General features: G+C 48.6%; 7 protein-coding genes across 7 annotated transcripts; 3 read left to right on the forward strand and 4 right to left on the reverse strand.

Moving 5' to 3' along the window:
• Nucleotides 1–300: 300 nt before the first annotated feature.
• Nucleotides 301–1,242, reverse strand: PG998_004331 (uncharacterized protein; the record flags this gene model as incomplete). The annotated part of the gene is made up of 2 exons (XM_066871149.1): nucleotides 301–1,130; nucleotides 1,221–1,242. 2 exons carry the CDS (start codon nucleotides 1,240–1,242, stop codon nucleotides 301–303), a joined length of 852 nt encoding a protein of 283 aa, XP_066734899.1.
• Nucleotides 1,243–3,594: 2,352 nt separating this feature from the next.
• Nucleotides 3,595–4,288, forward strand: PG998_004332 (uncharacterized protein; the record flags this gene model as incomplete). The annotated part of the gene is made up of 2 exons (XM_066871150.1): nucleotides 3,595–3,871; nucleotides 3,987–4,288. 2 exons carry the CDS (start codon nucleotides 3,595–3,597, stop codon nucleotides 4,286–4,288), a joined length of 579 nt encoding a protein of 192 aa, XP_066734900.1.
• Nucleotides 4,289–5,026: 738 nt separating this feature from the next.
• Nucleotides 5,027–6,862, reverse strand: PG998_004333 (heterokaryon incompatibility protein; the record flags this gene model as incomplete). The annotated part of the gene is made up of 1 exon (XM_066871151.1): nucleotides 5,027–6,862. The coding sequence occupies one exon, from the start codon at nucleotides 6,860–6,862 to the stop codon at nucleotides 5,027–5,029; it is 1,836 nt and encodes a 611-aa protein (XP_066734901.1).
• A 1,609-nt stretch (nucleotides 6,863–8,471) lies between these two features.
• PG998_004334 (uncharacterized protein) lies at nucleotides 8,472–9,662 on the forward strand (the record flags this gene model as incomplete). The annotated part of the gene is made up of 3 exons (XM_066871152.1): nucleotides 8,472–8,832; nucleotides 8,928–9,056; nucleotides 9,127–9,662. The coding sequence occupies 3 exons, from the start codon at nucleotides 8,472–8,474 to the stop codon at nucleotides 9,660–9,662; spliced, it is 1,026 nt and encodes a 341-aa protein (XP_066734902.1).
• Nucleotides 9,663–13,194: 3,532 nt separating this feature from the next.
• Nucleotides 13,195–14,214, forward strand: PG998_004335 (uncharacterized protein; the record flags this gene model as incomplete). Its single annotated transcript, XM_066871153.1, has 1 exon — nucleotides 13,195–14,214. The coding sequence occupies one exon, from the start codon at nucleotides 13,195–13,197 to the stop codon at nucleotides 14,212–14,214; it is 1,020 nt and encodes a 339-aa protein (XP_066734903.1).
• A 291-nt stretch (nucleotides 14,215–14,505) lies between these two features.
• PG998_004336 (uncharacterized protein) lies at nucleotides 14,506–15,429 on the reverse strand (the record flags this gene model as incomplete). The annotated part of the gene is made up of 1 exon (XM_066871154.1): nucleotides 14,506–15,429. The coding sequence occupies one exon, from the start codon at nucleotides 15,427–15,429 to the stop codon at nucleotides 14,506–14,508; it is 924 nt and encodes a 307-aa protein (XP_066734904.1).
• Nucleotides 15,430–17,027: 1,598 nt separating this feature from the next.
• On the reverse strand, nucleotides 17,028–19,197 carry PG998_004337 (uncharacterized protein; the record flags this gene model as incomplete). The annotated part of the gene is made up of 2 exons (XM_066871155.1): nucleotides 17,028–18,663; nucleotides 18,719–19,197. 2 exons carry the CDS (start codon nucleotides 19,195–19,197, stop codon nucleotides 17,028–17,030), a joined length of 2,115 nt encoding a protein of 704 aa, XP_066734905.1.
• Nucleotides 19,198–19,932: the final 735 nt, after the last annotated feature.

Below are 19,932 nucleotides of genomic sequence, written 5' to 3' on the forward strand. Positions count from 1 at the left end.
CGAGACACCGAAATGCGCGGCCGTTGATATCGAATGAGACGCTGGCCGGGCTCCTGAGGGACCTATCACTCCCGAATTCACATCGGCATCCGCAAGGCCTCCCGGCCGAGGGATAGAGGCAGCAAAGTTGATGGCGGCAGTGTCGTCTCGACTGATTGCAATCATTGGACAACGTGATGTGAAAAAGAGTTTAAGATTTACAGATACAGATAATTGAGCCAAGATGGGATAAGCATATGCAGATCAGATAAACTCAAATATCCCGAAACTCAGTGCGTTTGAGCGACATGTACAGTTTAACTAGTCGTCATAGAGAACCAGGCATCGAACCTCGATGCTTTGCCGCGACTCCATGTCCTTGTACGCTGGGTCTTCAATCGCCGAGTGGAGTGCCCGACGGGCGACGGAACGGTCCGAATCGAAACACTTGATCAGGAGCACCTCATCAGGTGTGAGACCGTGCTTGAAGTACCACTTGTGCGCGGGGTTGTGCCGTACCACCCATTGCTCCCCGTGGTAGTCGTCCTCGACCATGATGGCGCTGACGAGGTCGTCATCAGGGACCGTGTTGGCGTCCGCGACGGCCACGGGGTCTTTCAGGATGGTCCGGATAGGCCGCCAGACATTGACGATCTGGTATCGTTTGCGCACAAGCTCCTCCGCCTCCCTGGGAAGCTCCCACCGCAGACGCAGCTCGGCGCCCTCGTACGACTGGTCGACGTGCGTCTTCGTGACGGGGCCCCGGTTCGCGAGGTTCTTGAGCCCGAGGTGATGCCACTGCGTCGGGCCCCGCCGCACCTTGTGGTTGAAGATGTGCACGCGGCTCGCGCCCGTCGTCTGCTTCAGCAGCGCGGCGCACTCGGGGTAGTAGACGTCCCGGATGCGCTGCTCGTCGACGAACTCCTTCTCCTGGCTCGAGTGCCGAAGGTACTGGAAGCCCTGGCCATCCAGTGTGTAGTCGCCCTCATGACCTGTGACGTCTGAGACTGTGAACTGGTGCGGCAGATGGGGGCGCTCGTTGGTGATCCTGCCTTTGCCGATGTAGATGGGCGTCGGACTTGAGCCGTCGCCGGGGTCGTCCCAGTAGTTTAGTACCGCGGAGACATTGTGAGGCTGGTGCCCATTAGCAACTGGGGGAGGCCGTGGTTGTCATCTTCTGTAGGCGAACATGAACATGTACTTTCGGTCAAAGGAAGTTGAGTTAACGGTTGTTGGGATACATAGAAGGTGAGGAGGGGACATGCCGAAGCATGTGGGGTCCTCGGCAGGGCATTCGGAAGATCCGATTAGTCGTTGGTTGCCGCATTGATTTGTCCCTTGCCCCCCTTTCCCCCATCTTCCCGCCGGCACAATCTACTACCTGATCTGTTTTGATTAACGTCATTAACCATACTCGAAACGGCCGAATTGGCTTGTGAACGTGGTTGCACGGCTCCTGCTCTACGGACGTCCCAACTGCTCAGGGCCCGCCGCGCGCTGAGTGGTCCCCTTGGGGGTACTGTCTTGATAGAAAGAACTACACTGTACCTGGGTTCGGACCCCTTGTACTGCGTTGCCGTGCCTTCTTTGGCCAGTCACCTGTCAAAGCACCGTAATTCTACCCGTGTTCTCCAGTGCGAAACTAGTGAAGTTATATATGTCAGACTTGCTCTACACCGGCTCTCTGCGATTAGGATACCGCAACTAGGGAGAAGCCTAGCTGGATTTGGAGCAAGCTTGTGCGACGTATGATCTGGCCTCGTAAGTGAGACGAAAAAGATGGAGGATCAACCAAGCCATTTTGCTTGCTACACTACGTTACTCAGGTACAGGGCTTGAGAAAACAGGATAGCTGCTCTGAGCGCAGGCGTGCGTAACGTGTAACCTCGGCGAGTCAGGACCATCTGTTATTAGGTTCTGAGTTTTTCAAGAGCTGGCCTATGTCTCCTAGTAAGGTTGAATATCATCACTTGCCAGGAAGCAGTGGTTTTGACTGCATTGATATGAGCCTGTGCTATTCGTCATCCATACATTGTTGTCCAAGAAACGCAGGCGGAACTCGACGGCGATGTCTGATGTAGGAACGCCAGATAGTTTGTCTGCCGTGGGCCAGTTATCGGCACTACGGCCAGCAGACGTTGGAGTGTCGGAAAGAGGATTTCTCCTCCATCCGGCGTCGACAAGCGATACCCAATAGTCACGACCGCGCGACAATGATGTAGCCAACAGCAATGCATCGTTGGCTATAAACGAAAGTTCATTCTGCTGCAAAACTTTTATCACTGTGGACCACATGGCTCTTTGGCTCCGCGTTAAAGAGAAAAGAACTCGTCTGATGCGATGGTCCAAGCGAAGTCGAGTACTTGTCTTGCAATCTGGGATCGCATCTCTAGTCTTCTTAACCAACTTTGGGCTGACCATATACGCCCTCGCCTGTTTCGGCAGCCAAAACGAAGCAGGCCTGCTTCATGCCGGAGATTGTCACACCGTGGGCCGACTCGATCAGGGGCTGCACCTCCTAATCGGTGTTGCGCACTGGGCTGCTCTCGGCCTCCAACTATCGTATGCAATTTCAGGAAGCCCTGACCCGCGAAGAGCTCGATGAAGCGCACGGAAAGGGCGACTGGATGGACATTAGCTTCCCAAGAATTAAGAATGTGCGCCATGTCAGCCGCCACAAACAGGTCACTTGGTGCCGCCTAGCTCTGAACTCAGTGCCGATACATTTGATGGGAGCGCTCGACGGAATAATCAGGGGCATATGCTGAATGTGTCTATTATTGCAGGTTCAACTCCGCCGTTTCCAGTCACGAGGATCTAATAGTTATATCATCGCCGTCGTGAAAGACTCGTTTCTCCAGGGCGCTCCGTTCAACCTTACGGTTTTGGAACAGAACAGGGCGGGCGACTGGGGGTGGAACGATACACGGGTGAATCCTCCACATAACTACGAGGCGGTAATCATGGAAGTGAGGGAACTTGCGAGAACCGTATCCTTCCGGGAGCTGTGGTCACAGACTGCTTCGAACTATACAGTGACTGCTTTCAAGCACAGGGAAACGAGGTTATCCTGGTCCAGAACCGAAGCATCCAGTGGCCACCTGAAGATAGCCTCCTCATGCACGTAGGCATAGTGTCGCGCTCAGACATTTGGGCGAAAAAATGTGGGCGATTGGAAACGGCACGGGCAGATTCCTGGCCCGCGCAACGCAAGACAATGTGATAACGTAATACTTGGGACCTCCCTTTTAATACCGTGTTTCGCACTGCTTGGTAGAGAAATCTAGCGAGGGCAAACGTCGATGCTGCCTGGAGTATAGCCCCTCAATTATTATCACAGTTTGTTGTTTGAATCTTGTCAAGGCTTGTGTCCTATTCTATACGTGGACACAGTACCGGAAACCACCAGGAGGCCCAGTAAAGAGAGGAAGCGTCCGGTCCAGGAATGCAATAGACGACCACGACGACGAAGGCAACATGAGGAAACAAGTCTTATACACACCTGGGGACGCCATTGCTTCCTTCATGCGTGTCACATAAATACTGACAGTCCGACCTTACTTGGTAAAATTGACATAGCTACTGCCATCTCTGGTTCGTATCTATTACAACGCGATGCGGAGCACATTCCTGCTCCAGCGCGAGTTCGATCTCATGTGTCGTGAGGACAAGCGCCGTGCGTTGCGGGTCTCCAAACCCGTTGGTGTCCAACGCTCCAGCTACACAATCAGCATCCTTCTCCGCTACGGCGTGACTATACATTTTGTATCGGGCTTGATGCATTGGCTTGTTTCTCAGAGCCTTCTCCTGACCCTGCAAGACCAATATGGAGCCGTAGATGTGCGCCACTCGTTCTCAACATGTGGATTTAGCGCCCTTGCCGTATTCGTCAGTGAGTGCCATTCTCGATTAACCTTATCTCCCCCCTCGTATGTCACTCAGATGCATTGAACTATGGATTGGTTCATGAATGACTCAGAGAGAAAACTAACACGCTAAATCAAAAGCCTTACCTGCCGGGCTGGCTCAGATATTGGTCATGGTACTCCTCGGCTTCCGCAAGTGCGACGGGGTCATGAGAATGGTATCGACCAACAGCCGAGCCATTAGTGCGGCGTGGCACGTGCTGGAGGAGGACAGGGCTGAAGCACACTTGGTTCTAGTAATAAGGGGCGTTGTCGAGATGCGAGAGGACGGTATTGGACATTGTAGCTTTACCACAGCTCCGCAAGAAGGGCCTGAAGTGAATGGCCAAGGGGTGCGGGAAGTTTCTATGCCTAAAGCTTTGCTCGTATCTACCAATAAATAATTGCCTGTTGACCCTGAAGTAGACGTATGCCAATCTTTTTCGTCATCGTGCAGAAATCGGCCGAAACCCATATCTTAGAGTTGTCTCAGGGGCGTCGCAATGTCACCTGGACCAAGTGTATCCTTCTTACCCCATTTCCCCCGCCACCGTAGTTTAGTACTTTTCCCTCATTAGTATCTCATCACACCAGCGTGATCTCCTGGACTTTAATGCCGCGATCTCTTAGGGCCTTGCTCGTCATCCTCGGGTCGTAGTTGATCAGTTCGCCTGTAACCTTGTTCCTAAATCGACAACAGATTACAGGATCGATTTCCTTTCGGGTCCAATCCACCGGCTCCCAGTCCTGGGGAAGTGGTACTTGATCCAGCCGAGGGTCTGTCGTCACAACAGCACCCGTCTCCAAGTTTTCGAAGAAAACACCCTCTTTCACATGTTCATTACGACCGTCATACCCAATGCGCCAGGGATATGGTACCTGACCCAGAAGTGCCTCTCCATGCATTACACCATGAAGATAGATGGGTCCAACGAGTTGGAATGCATTCCGCCGGTTTCCCACGGGACGAATCGCCAAGGGAGAACGGCATCCAAGAGGTATAAATATACAGTCGCCTGGCTCTAAGACCGTCCAAGTCAGTTAAACTTCCGTAGTAGCACAGTTGTTAGAGAAATTTATTTCAAGGACTATACTTCCTGGCTTGAAGGATTACGTGCATATGTGGAAATACTTACCAAGTTTTATGTCGCACAGAAAAGCAGCCGGAACGCCTTTTTGGTTACAGATAGATCCCTGTGGACCCATCGATGTCGTAGAAAGACCTGGTAGGCTTTCCACCATGGTGGGTAGCTTGCTTCTGACTCCAACGAGAAGTTTGGGTTCTCCAATATATCCTGTCGGAATCTCTCAGGAGAGGGCACACACCGCAAACCATCTCGGTCTCTGGAAAGACCTTCATGTAATACATCGATGTAGCTGTCGATTATCTCAGCTAGAGATGTGTAGGTTCCGTTTACCGCTGTCGCTGACCCTTTTTTCTCTGCTATGTTTCTCAACATCTCGATGACCTCGGTCAGATCTTGAAAATTTTCAGTCCTTGTCAATAGAACAGTGTCATCAACAAGGACACCTTGGATATTCAGCTGATTGTTGGAGTCAGCCCCGAAGTTGAACTCGGCACACGAATGTCCGGCAGCTGATGTAACTTTGTGGACTAAATGGCGCATCCTCAATATTCTAGTCCGCCAATCGACAAGCCAACTCGGCCAAAACTGGGACGTCGCTTTCGCTGCTGCTGTGCGCCGACCTGCTAGCAACAGGAGGTCATTCCTATTTTGCAGACTAGCGTATGCAGTGAAAAAGTCCCTGTAGACTGATTGAACGTCGGAGCTATAGTCAACACAAATCGCCTTTAAGAGCTCGGGTGGCGCCAGGCTAAGGAGCCCATAGATGACATCTCTGGAGTCAGAATAGCAAAATCGGGAGCCGACAGTGGGGATCCTCTCAACAAAGCCATTTCCCACATCGCACAGCGTGTAAAGCCTGCCCATTCGGAGGGGAGGTATAGGAAATCTTGGTTCTAAACCAAGATACAATACAGAATGTCGGAACAACAACCAGGGTATTTCGTGAACACCAGATTGTAGATAGGAATTCATATTCCCAATGTGGATCTCCTGAATAACCCAGAGGCGCCAAAACCATGGTCTGTCGAATAGCTTGATGATTGGGGCCCAAAAGACGTCATCTGAAGGCAATTGCTTTGCAGGGTCCCGCAATAGAGGGCGTGAGCTTCCTGGAGAGTGCATGATGAGATTGTTGGCGGCATACTCAATTTGATTCCCAATGTAAGTCAGACTTGCAAAGGCTTTTGCCACATCGTCGTAATCAGGCCCAAGCCAGGCTACCACTTTGAACGCCCGACTGTAGATCTGGGCCATGCGCGCAACTTGATGCCCCCGCTCGCCAAAGTCTTCCTGATTGATGCAAAGTGCATCAACCCACATGACACGCGGCTTTTCGGGTAACCTCAGGAATCGAAGCGCTTCAGCGAGGTTCTCGCCGACCCGTAGTAATGAACGCTTTGGGCCTTCGCTAACTACGATAGCCGCAGATCGACGTAATGATCCCCACGTATAGGACAACGCTTCAAAATATGGCGTGTCCCCGTTTGATGGGGTTGGATGAAGGGTGATGTCGTATGCAGCTTGACTGATTTGGGGATTTGGATGTATCCAGGTAGTAATGCCATGTGGATTCAGAAATATTATGCGACCACGTATAGTCAGGAGTGCTAGCCACCCTCTAGGCAATGTTGGTCGCAATTCTTCGACGGTCATTAGATTCGGAAGTGTCTGTGGTGGTAGAGGATTAAGGGAAACATGGGTCAAGGTGATCTCCATAGGGTCATCAGAGCTTCCGGGACGGATAGTCATAAGGCGTATCTCGCTTTGAGGCTGATTGAAAGGCCGGTAGGCATATGGCTCAAGATCATTTTGGTCAGGCGGAAGGCTCGCGGACTGACTCGGCGAGTGATCGGCCCGTGATAGCTGAGCACATTCTCCCGTGGTCGGCATAGTTGCGCTGGTATGATCCGGGCTTGGAGTCAGCCCGTCACTGGAAGTTGTGTCTGAGCTGTCAAGCAAGTCCATTAAACATGATGTTCTTCTGGCGGAGATTCCCAAGGCTGACGCTGGTTGAGAACGTAAGTAAGGCTCCTACCCCGCAGCGACGTGCTCTGTGGGGTATTTACAGGACATCATTGCATTGATGCCTGGGGCTTATCTTTCAATGGCACTGGCACCCTGTTGTGTGATTTGCCGTGAAAGCCACAGGCTTTGCCACATTGACTCGTTCGATCTGGCTGCTTACATTCAGCGGAAGTACGTCAACATTGATTCCACTAAATCGCTGGCTTTATGGATCGGGGTGAGCTTAAGAAAAGCGAATATAAGGATTGGGTGGAAGTCTGGACAATAGGGGTAATGTCTTAAAACTACTTCTATATAGTAAATATAGCAGCAATCCAATTTGCGCAATTGCATAGCTATTAGGAGTCAAGATATCCAAATGGCATCCAAGAACGTCCAGTCAGAGAGATGTGCCTGGATGCTTGTTCTGTGGTAAGAACCTAAGGCAAGGGGCAACCTGGGTTGCACCTTAGGAGATTGTTTCCTTGCCATTATCCCAGTTGCAGAAACCGCACGTCTCTGTTCTGGCCTCATGCATTTGACAAAGGCCTTCCAACATTGATCAGCACCGTTGGAACTTTGGCATGTATCGTCAAGGGTTACTTTCTTAGTAGGGTCGTACTCTACTCAAAGTTTGGATTGAGACGCGAATGAACAGTCATCTCATTGGCAGGCTGCAGAGGTGCCCAGAGGGGTACACAAGATTTGCCATCTTGGCATGACGGGGAAACAATTCGGAATGTCCAATTTGGAGCAATATGCAGCATATTGCAATGGCGTTGAAATCCAGCTCAGCTGATTGGGTGGAAGCATAAACAATCCTGCATCCCTTTTCCTGGAGAAGATCCCTGGCGCAACATAACCGGAAGGGCTCTGACAAGGATCTGCGTTCAAAACAAGCCCCGGCAGATTGCCGTTAGCTCACTTCGGGCATGAGATAGGCCTCCGCGTTTGAGTATCTCACTTTCGGTATAAACATCATGTTGGGTGCTCTACTTTGTGTTTTGAGATCGGTTACTTTCTAATAGTTGGGCACCCAAGCTTCCCAACTGCCCAGATGTAAGGCAAAAGCAACTAAAGAGAGGACACATAAGGTAGGCTGGCGTGTAAAGCACACTGCTCTCGAATGGGATGGAAAGGGACGACACCTGGAGCGGATGCAAGATGCTGCAAATCAGTGGCACGCCAATACATTTTAATCAATTCAGGCAGGTAAGGGCAATGTAACGGGATGTCGAAGGAGGGGTGATTGATTGTTGATCATCGTGATGCCAATGCAGAGCAATTGCCGGTTGTATTCAATGCGCCTGGTATTTAATTGTTCAGATCAAAGGCACTTTTGCCGGCATTTTCTGGGTGGCATTATTTCGTGAACCGCACGAATTTTGAAGGAAGTCATAACTTCTGCAACTCAGCCACTCTCATCCCCCAAACACCACAAACATCCCGTTTTGCGCCCTCATTGCAACAATCCAACTTCTCCCAAACCGACAAGATGCACTTCACCAACACCCTCCTCAGCGTCCTGGCCACCGCCCAGGTCATCGCCCATCCGGGCCACGACGTCCGCGAGGAGGCTCTCGCGCGCCGCACCTACCTCGAGAGCGCCAAGCGCACCAACCTGGACCACTGTTCGGCCGAGCTGCGCGCCCGCGGCCACGAGCAGCGCGGCGTTCAGCGCCGCCAGGCCCTCGCCGCCGCCAACGCCAAGCGCGGCATCGTCCAACGCGCCCCGAGCGACATCAACAAGACCCATCTCTCGACCGCCGACTTCAACCAGAACACGCCGCTCCACGACGTCTTCGCCGTCAATGCTTCGTGCGTGCTCAGCCCTGAGGTCACGGAGGGCCCCTACTGTAAGTACTTTATCCAATCTGATTTCGGGCCTCGCAAGAGCAGATGTGCGTTCACGTGTCATTGGGTTCGTCGATACTGACCATAGCGTGTGCAGATGTCGCTGGCGAGTATGTCCGGACGGATGTTACTGAGAAGCAAGCTGGAGTCCCTCTCTGGATTGACATTGACATTGTCGACGTCACTACTTGCAAGCCTATCACCGACGTCTGGGTCGAGATCTGGTGTAAGTTTACCTGAGCCCAGAACCTCTCTCTATCAGAATGCAAATGGTTAACTTGACCTCTTCATACCAGCTTGCAACGCGACCGGCGTCTACTCGGGCGTAGCCACCGGCGCTGCCTACAAGCCGGCCCCGGAGAACCTCAACAACACGTTCCTGCGGGGCTTCCAGAAGTCCGACGCCGACGGCGCCGTGCAGTTCCAGTCGCTGTTCCCGGGCCACTACGACGGCCGGACCCACCACGTGCACGTGGCGGTGCACCCGTCGGCGACGGAGCGCGCCAACAACCACACCATCGACGACGCCACCGTCAGCCACCTGGGCCAGATGTACTTCGACCAGGACCTGCTCAACCGCGTCGAAGCCGTCGAGCCCTACGCCTCCAACCACGCCCGCTGGACCAAGAACGCCCAGGACTTCCTGCTCGCCGTCGGCCTCATGACCAGCGACCCCCTCATGCAGTACGTCCAGCTCGGCGAGAACCTCGAGGACGGCGTCCTCGCCTGGCTCAGCTTCGGCGTCAACACAACGTACAGCAAGAAGGCCTATGTGGCGGCCACTCTCTACGAGGATGGCGGCAAGGCCAACTCCAAACCGCCCTTCCAGTAAGAGGTTGTGGGTTTGGGCCTTTACGAACGCACTGCATCTCTATTCCCGCCGTCCTGGGAAAGAGTTGGCATCATACTGGGTTATATCTATGCGTCTCTTTCTCTCCACCATGGTCTTGCCAGTTCGAGAAAGATACCAAATGGCGCGTTTTCTTACTCATCCAGTTGTAAATTCCTTTTGCGACATAGTTTCAGGGATATCCCTACGCTGAATTGGAAGCAATGCACTAAACCAAATTCATATCTGACATGCAGTGACGTGAGATGTTCTGGCCATTCTCAAATGTGCACATGATTACATATAAAGCCCTAACCCAAATCTAATATCCTTTGCTTTCGTAGCTCGACGCGCCAAGTGAAGTAAGCTCTCAGTTACTTCTAGACCCCGCCGACCAGATTATTGCTTGAGACAATCTTACTGGTTAGACTGGGCTGTGATAATAATGGGCACTCTATGGACAGTTTCACACAAACAATGCCGCCCCTCTGCCATGAAAATCTGGTCTGGGGTCGGCGGCGGGGGCGTGAACGCTAAGGGGGGACTTGTAGTGGTTTAGAGGCTTAACGACACCTTTGGGGTGACTCTTCAGGTAGAGATAGTATGCATAATTATTGTAATAATGCACCGGCCAGCGTTTATAAACTGCACGCCCTTGCGTCCCGCTAGTCCACGGACATCTCTAAAATCTAATAACGTAGTTTACCATTAAGTCGGTCACATTACTTCGCCGGTTACTCTTTCTACTTCTTAACACTTTTATATAAATTAATTTAATTATAACGCTTTAAATTAATTAAAATTACTCGCTATCCGATTTATTACTCGATTCTATATCCTTTTTATAAATTTATATATTATAACCTATCTCGCTATAAGTATTATAATACTTACCGCCTATTATACGCCGCTTTAACGAACCCCTATTTTTACCTTTATCGGGTATTAGACGCTTCCCTTTTACTTTCTTATCTTATAAATATTAAAATTCTTTAATAATAAAGGCTCCTTTAAGCTAAACTCGCGCTTTTTTAACCCTTTAACGCTTTAAAAGGGTTAAATTAATATTTTAAAGGATACGGACTTATTTATATATAATAGTTATTTTATAAATTATTCGGTTTATACCCTTCGTTATCTAATTTATAATATCTAAAATTAGTATTAAAGAGCTTCCTTAATAACTAGAAATCTTACTTTTAATAAAAGTAGAGTACCTTATTATCTATTAAAGGTTAGATAGCGTTTAAGGGTTATAATTATTAACTATCCCTAGATATAATAAATTAAGTATAAATATCCGGAGATATATATCTAATTTATTAATTACCTCGTTTAAATTATAAAGTATTAAATTAAATATATTAAATCTAGATCTAATATTATTTTCTATAAAAATAATAAAATATATAGCTTTAAAAGTAATAAGGAATTCGAGCTTTATAATATAATTTATTAAAGCTTTTATAAATAACTTAATTTCTTTTAAATATATATACTTTAATAACGAATAAAGTACGATATTTAATAATTAAAGTAAATAAAATAAATAGGGAGGTATATTAAGTATAATAATACCGTTATCCTTATAATATATCTCGAATTTAGTTAAAATATAGCTTTTATAACTATTTAGGATTAAAAAGCGATAGGGACCTTTTATATACATTTTAATATATTTATTAAAGTATTTAATTTAATTTAAGCCCGTCTCGTTATCGATTTAATTATTAAAAGTCGGTTTAATTATTTAATTATTTAATAAATCGGTTTTATATAACTAATTTATAAAGTAATATTAACTTTAAATAATTAAGAATAATAGAATATATTAACTTTATAAATTAATATATTTTATTCCCGTTAATTATTTTTAATTATTAAATTAAATTATTTTTACTTTTTTAAATTAATCGGTATATATTATAATAAATATTAAGTTAATAACGCTTATTATAAAGCCGGTTTTATCGAAATTCTATATATTATCCTTTAAGATACTATATTTAATTTTTTATATTTATAACTAATTTAAATTAATTGAAAATAACCTTTAAATCTTTATAAAGAACCCTTTAATAATTATATTTCTAATTTATTTTAATCTTTAAGTTTAAATTACGGTTAATAAAGTATTTAATTTAATATTTACCGACGCGTTCATTACCGCACGCTCCCGTAAGAAGATTAATTATATTTTTTATATTAGCGATTTTAGGAGGTATTCCTCGGATATTTAAGTCGATTATATACTTATATAATACCTCCTCTTTAATTAATATTAATTTCTATTGTAAATATCGGATTTCGCGTTATAGAGTTTAACTACGGAGTTAGTCGTTAATCGTAAATTATAGGATACCGAAGGCTTTTATAGTAACCCTTTAATTAATAAGCTTTATAAAATCTTACGTCGTTTAAATTACTAATTCTAACTTTTATTTTAATAAAGAATTTAATATTATAATTATAGAGATAAAACGTATTAAAGTTTAATAAGGAAGGTCGGTTAAACTAGTAACTGGCGAAGTGATATAACCGACTTAATGGTAAACTATGTTAGTAGTTTGTTTACTGCCGAGAGTTAACCTGTTACTATTTCTCAATTACTTGAAACAACTATCTGGGAATTGAAGTATGAGGAACTACTGGGAATTCATCCGGTCTGAAGCTAATATAATTGCTCGTTTCAGGAGCCTTCTTTCACTATCCTTACCTTATCAGCGCCCTGGCCGGTGGGTTCATTTGGCCCGGGAGGCGGCGGCTCAGTGCCCAGAAGTAGCGCAAGGCGTTGATGACGGGAATAGATATGGCCCCCCACGACTGACGAATACGATGTGACGCGGCCTAACAAGATATTGCATGGGGACCAGGCGGCTCGCAGTAGTCCATTTACGAAATGAACGTATGTAGAGAGATACAGTTGGAAAAAGGCTCGTCCTAGTCACCATCTAAACTATCGGAGATGTTGAGTTCCAAGTGCAAGCCACGTTTTCGGTAGGCCCAATAAGGGTATAAAAAGACCCTTTGTAGTATCATTTAAATGTGATTCAAGAACCACAGCGTAAGGCATCACCGCAGGCTCCCGCAGCCTTGTAAGGCCACATGATATTTTACGGGAGGGATTAGTGGTGGCTTAGTCCGCGCCTTACCGAAATGGTTGCTTAATCATATCATATGTCCGCTTTCGCAAATCAGAAGTGATCAGCTTATGGGAGACGGGACCATATAAGGCAACTCAAGGCGAGAATAAATGCCTCAGGTCGGAAAAGGCGGCTTTCCATACTCTGGTGATAACGATGCCAGCTAAGCATATTGGCCAGGCGGACGTCAGGAAATGCCATAGTTCGTATTTGCTACAATATGAAATTATACCATCGTACAGTGAAGGCACGTGGGTGAAGAGGTAATTGGGCATCTACATTATAAACATAAGACTCTATGGCTTCCGTTCACTTTTTCTAATAATTATACTAGAATTACATTCTATTTTCAATGGCCCGATTACAGTACAGTCACAAATACGAATGCCAAAATGGCAGAGATCTTCAGTACCGTTGTAGCCGGAGCACAAGTTATCGACTACTGTAAACAGATATACGACGTCTTCCGCAAGGTTTACAACGCTGCCGACAATCAGAAAAAGTACGACGCAACCAGCGAACAGTTGATCGATATCATACAACAGATCGAGGCTTGTCCTTACCTTCGAACACCGGGAATAATTCGCTGCACCAAGAACGTGCTGGACAAACTTATCGATGCACACACTACCTTATCTCGCCCAAGAAAAAACATATGGACATCTTCGGTGGCTTTTGCATTCAAGCAAAAGCAATATGACCAGCTATTCGCCGATCTAGAGCATCAACGAGAGATAATGTCACTACATATCGTCTATATCAACACGAATACGATGGGGCAGATGACCGCAACACTAGACACTATCAAGGACAAAGTTGGAGACATGACGAAGTACACGACAGAAGGGCAAGAAACGGTCTCGCGGGCCCAGATCGACTCATTTTCCGTCGAGGAGCCTTCGGAATACCTCCCAAGAAGGGAACCAGCTGAAAGGCAGATAACAACAGATGATTCGCGGGTAGTTTCACATTTTGGTATCTGTGAAACGGTTGACCAGTGTCCTGTTACGGAACAACGGCCATGGTTGGGCCCATCAAGGTCTCTGTTGTCCATGATGCAGGAAGAGGCGATGGAGGAGCCAGCGTGCATCAAGCAACAACCGATTGAGACCGACGGGGTTGAGAAAAAGGAAGATCAGTTCAGGAGTCGTCTTGAAGGCAACATCCAAAGGGCTGATGATATCCAGATCCTTGGGCTAGACGTCTGCTCAGGCGCAACGATAGCGGATGCTGACATACTAAGAATAAGCTCAAGCCTTTGCATCCGCAACAATATTCATGCGGGTAAGGGAACACAGGTGATAGGCCAACGAGTACGTTCCGGAGCTACGGCTCATCCATTGGCTGGAGAATTCTGTAATAACGAACATCAGGGTCACGGGTCCCAGGTGGTAGGTCTTCTTTTAAGTTGACCAAAGGGGCGCGGTCACGCTGTTATATCGCTTATCTCACGCATTATGTACATAATTTTGATTAGACGTTCTTATTGTAGAGATGGAAATATGAAATGACTTTTGAGTACTATGTTTTTAGTTTGGATTTTCGAAGTTATCTAGTTTAAGAGAATGTGAAGCTTAGCATCGAACCGGTAGGATAAGATAAACAAATTAGGAAAGAAAACATTGTAAGAAAATGCCCCTGTTTAGCCATACACTGCCTCGTCTACCAACGATTGCCAAATATTCTGTCGCCCAGGTGACATATCATTGCACTCCCGCCCTTGAGCGAAACACAAGGCCAATTTGCTGACTTCCTTGACCCACGTGTTGATTGTCGTGGTAGTTACCTCCGAACAGCATGGGATGACAGCCCGTGCCAACGATCTGACCAATACTCTGTGCGTCGTTTGCATACTGCACATTGTTGCTCACGTCGAAACCTGCAGTGGTATGAAGGACCTTGCCTGTATCTCTCTCTGTCGGATCGTTGTTGATAAAACCCATTTCCTGAGTCCCAGCATTACGTTTGACGTTATACTGAAACTTAGGATGGGCTTGACGGTAGCTTTCAACGTACAACGCATTCTGAATCATTTCTCCAGTTGGCTGTTGCTCATTGTTCTGATAGATATGCATGGTGTCACGGACATGTCGGGCATCGGATTCATGTCTCCGGTGCTCGGGGATGACGCCTTGTTGATACTCCCATGGGGTGTTGGTGTTGTTACGGTACAGACGGGGATTGTCGATGTGATTGACAGCCTGCGGTCGGCGATCTGCGCGTTCGTTCTGGACTGCAGCTTGCTTATGGTGTTGGTCCGGCACTAAACCGCCATTCTTATCACCGGCGTCCAACTCGACGGGACGTTCTGCCCGGTTGTCGTCTCCATGGAAAGCAAGGCCAGTGCTCGCTGATTTCATACCCAACAGGATAAAGGTGGGATCAGTGGGAGTCTGAGTAGCTTGCAAGTGATTGCTTTCCAGATTGTCCTTCTCATGCGGATGTGTAACTCTCATGATCCAAGCGATGACGACATGCACTACAGAAGGTCTCTTGGAGGCTTTCCCTGTGCCTACGGGAGAGCTGCCAGGGGCATCAGTGACGATCGAAGCGGCCTTGGAAAGGCGCCCAACTGAGTCAGACATAGAACCGCTGGTGACGGAGCCTTGGAGATCGGAGTTACCCATGCTGACCTGAGTAAGATTGCTTCGGTGAGATGCAGTAGAGGGAAAAATATAATCGGGGGCCCTCCTAGTGTGTGAGGCTAGGATAACCGACGAAAATGAAGTCCCAGAAAGGATGATGGAGAAATAAGAGTGATCGGTTTGCAGAATATTTGAGGATGGAATCGAATCGCCAATTTAAATGAGAGAACGAGAAACATGGATGGGCAATGTCAGGTCCCAAACATGTCTCTATCCCTCTCCAGTCCACCTCCAAGCTCAATGATTGAAGTCCTAGATAGTGGTCAATTCAAAAAGGGGGGTTGAGATTGCAAAGATAGAAATGTATAAACTCATTTGTCAACAACTAACTGCCGGGCTTACGTCACCTTATGCGGTGTATCTCGAAGACCTTCTAATGCTGTAAGCTATGTGGTGGCTATTGGGGTCTATGGGTTGATTCCAGCGCTATTAAAGGAAGGTTCAACCGGCTGAGCAGAAGCGGACAAGGCGCATTCGGTGGGCACATGAAAAGCCTTCGCAATTTACTGCCCCTTAATGTATAATAGAGAGTATTTCCCTGCCACGCTTACCTAAAATCTGCACTGGTTGAGGGGGAAGGGGCAGGACACATTATGGATAGCTGAAAATGTCTTCATGGTTTGAAGCTATTTTCAGCGTACGGAGCACTGCACTCCCACCGTTGACTGAAATCTATTTAGACAAGAATAGGGGTAAGACGATATACAGGATTGGTATAGTTAATTCTATATAAGGTAGATAGCTCCTTCTAACTGCTGAGTTAAGCTAAATGTGAAGATATAATTTCATAATCATTCAAAATTCAAGCACCCAAAATTGGTCTGTGTTCACCTAATGGCATCAAGTGATGGAGAGGTCAGCCAAAACCGCCGTTCTCAGTTGCTGGAACAAGGCCACAATGCCCTTTTCCATCATAACGATCATCACGGAAATGGAGATCAGATGATCGGCATGGTTTTCAAGGTCGGGCAGCTCATCAACAAGGGAAAGGCATCGTTCGTTGTTATCTTATTCGTCGTGTTCGGGGTGATAGCCATAGTCGCTATCGTGGCTACTGTGGGCAACGGGAGCGGTAAGGAGTCGCAGCAGTAAGCCTCTGTATGCTCACCGCCCATTCTGCTTCTTGCTAATCACGCTCATTTTTACTGTAGGGCTGTCGCAGCCGTACCAGCCGGCGGTACCACATCTTTGCGGCCATCTTCAACTTCGCCACCCCCCACCACACCTCCTACCAGTTTGCTCCTCACCGCAAGACCAGAAGGTACCTCCACTGAGCCTTGCAAGTTTCAATGTCACCCAGACTATATCAAATCAAGCGGATGTGATTCTCTTTGCCCAGGCGCGACATGTATGGACCTTAACGACTGCTTGGATCCGTATCCTTGCATATCCGGTACTTGCTGTTATACAGGGTGCATGAGTGGCTGGCCGTGCAATGGAAAGTGCTCGACAACCTTCATGTGCAAATCAGCCCGTGATGGAACGTCCACCTGCCGGTAGGCATACATGTTGACCCTCTACCGTGCACATATGGTATGCCCTCTACGTGGGGGGTTAATTAATATTTTGTCATGTGTCACTTACACCCGGACCAAAACCCCCGGAGGGCTGCACTGCTCCAACCTGACCCCCCCTTTTGGAATCAGACCAGGCTGCAAGCGAGTCGACGTGGCACTCCCTGCTGCTGCGCCTTTCAACTCGAGCCCGTGCCCGGACTCGGCAAAATTCAGAACGAGCTCGCGCGAAGTCTGCCGCACATGTCCCTGGCGCGCGGCGAAGCGCAGCTGCGCCCGCGTCTCGGCGTCGAGCGAGTGCGCCAGCGTCGCGATGACGTCGGCCTTCCAGGGCGCCAGCCGCAGCCTCCGGGTCTCGCGGATCGACAGGGCCACGAACACGAACCCGGCCAGCAGGGTCGCCAGGGGGAGCGACACATATCCCCACCGCACCCGCACGTGCAACGTCCAGATCTGCTGCGTGCCCAGCATCTGCGTCTGGAGCTGCGGGGCTGCTGCCGTCATCGTGGTGTTGGGGTTTGGCGTTGTTGCAGCCGAGGATTTGTCGCGGGCCCAATTTGTTATGCCTGTGGCGAGTCTCCTCATGGTTTGGGATAGGTCGCTGCTCTGGTAGAGGGCTTGTGCTGCAGATGATTGGAAGAAGCCTTGGTCAGCCTCAAACGGCGGCCAGACCAAGGGTTTGCTGCCGCCGAGGAACATCTCGTTGCGGATAAAGTAGATCATGCTACCCACAGTGTTCTGGCTGATGTTGAAGACCGATGGGATAACGAGATCTGTCGCTCTCGGGTGGGTGTCGGTTGGACGCAGCTGCAAGTCTTGACGAACCACGTCGCCACCGTCGCTATACAGGCCTGCGCCCATATTCTCTTGCAGGACCCTGTATCTGTCAACATCTGACAGTGCAGCTGGTCCAAAAGAGGTTTTGACTCGTTCTGTTCCGACTTGGGTTTCGTTCTCCTTTAAATCGCCCTTCACCACAGACACATCGAAACGCTTGATGCAAAAGTATAAGGCACATTCCGTGGCTGTTACTTTGGACTTGACCCAACTCGTTTGTTCTTTTTCGTAGGTATCCGCGGCTTGGATGATGGCTATCGCGGCTATCAATCTGTCGTTTTGCTGGTGCGAGACGGTGCTATTGGGGTTGGTTGCAAGGCCCACGGCCATGTACGCCATGAGGTCCCTATCATGCGAGCTGTCTGGGTTACTGAGGCTGGCGTAAAGTAAAGAGTACTTAGTGTATGGCTGCTCAAGTTGTTTTGTGTTTATTGACACGGTACCTGATGTGGCCATTTCGGTCTCTTTGATTAGATGGCTGGAGACGTCGTTGCAGGAACTACACACGCCGAGGCTCAGAAAAGGGGGCCATGTGCAGTTTCCGCTGGGGCAGTGGAAGTTGACGATAGATGGAGTGCTGGTGAATCCATTGTAGATAGCCGTGGCCATACTTAAGTCTGGAGCACTGGAGAAGTGTTCCAGTGACACCATCGTCTTGTTATCATGTTGAGAGGCCTGGCCATGAGTGGCAGCATTTGGATTCGGTGCGTAAGATCCCGCGTCGAGACGACCGCCAAAGGGAATCGTTGGCGGTAGCAGGTGTTGGGCGTCGACCAGCTGACCCTCGTACGAGATGGCACCCTGCAGAAGAGGGTCGAACCCGAGAAGAAGGACGGTCACGAGAGCGCCCAGCGTAGCCCAGTGCCTACATTGCACTCCCGTTAGCACCCCGAATTCAACGGTAAAGAGGTTGTGCTGACCTCAAATTCAGCCAGTACAGCAGCTCTATACTGCCCATAGGTCCACGACTGGCCTCATCAAAATTCTTGAAAGATATGAGACTATCTGGCCCCCGTCGAAGCCAATTCCACTTCTCCTGGGCGAGACAGGCGCCGATAGCGAAGGCGAGCGTCCCGCGAGTTGTCGCACCCAAGACGGCTATCACGAGACCCAACGGGATCTTAAAAGAATCGAGTGGACGACGGTTTGCGAATACCAGGAGCACGATAATCGCGAGCGCAGACGCCACCGCCACGAGTCCCAGGAGGATCTCGGCTTTCCAGTTGTATCGGCGCCTGGTTTCCTTGTATTCCTCCGAAAGGAGACCCCTGGACTCGATGTTGGAGTCTCCTTTGCCTTTCAGATAGTCCAGGGAGAAGATGGACGACATGGAAGAACTGCCTCTTTTGTGTCCTTTGCTTTGGTCATTTGATGACTTCTTAATATCCCCGGGATCCATGATAGGCAACGCGGGCGATGGATATGCGAAGCTCGACGGAACACCGTATTGCTGTGGCGGCGAAAATTCGCCCCCCATTTGCTAAAGGGGACCCCTCTTGAAGCGGTACATTGTGATATTCCATTTCGAATGATTTTTGGAATCCGACTTCGGGAAGATAGCTACCATAGGGGAGATGGGAAGGGTGGTGTAATAACTTAATACAAACGACGGCTTCTCGTGCCCCAGTCCAACTTCCGAGAAGCCCAGGCTACCAACAGACAGCATGCTCCAACGACCGCATTCCCAACCAAGATAGGTCTCCCTCAGAGCCATCAGTTGGTAGTCTCGCAGCGGGGTCCAGCCGCTATAGGCGGCCATGCCATTGCGGAACAGATCCAAGAGCAGCCCAGACTTGAATGGCTATAATCCTAGTAGTAGCTGCGCAATACATGTATTTTCATATGCAGTTGGTCGGACTGTGCATACGGGCTGTGTTGCATTGTGCCCGCAATGCTTGTGTGGTCCAATCAGAACCACGGTCAGCCCGAATGCTGGCTGCGGCACAGTTCGTGTTGATCCCCAAGAATCAGGGTTCAAAACATCTGCAGGCACTTGTGTCTGAAATATGTGCCAACTGTTTCTAAACATAGGCACTACTGCTGCAATTGCCCGTCACATCTTCGGATGGAAGAAGAATATAGATTTTGTGCGCTGATCATCGCCAAATATAAGGTTTAGTAGAATGACATTTGC

This window comes from Apiospora kogelbergensis, assembly GCF_038363985.1.
Source record: "Apiospora kogelbergensis strain CBS 113332 chromosome Unknown utg000002l_segment0_segment0, whole genome shotgun sequence".
NCBI classification, from domain to species: Eukaryota; Fungi; Ascomycota; class Sordariomycetes; order Amphisphaeriales; family Apiosporaceae; genus Apiospora; species Apiospora kogelbergensis.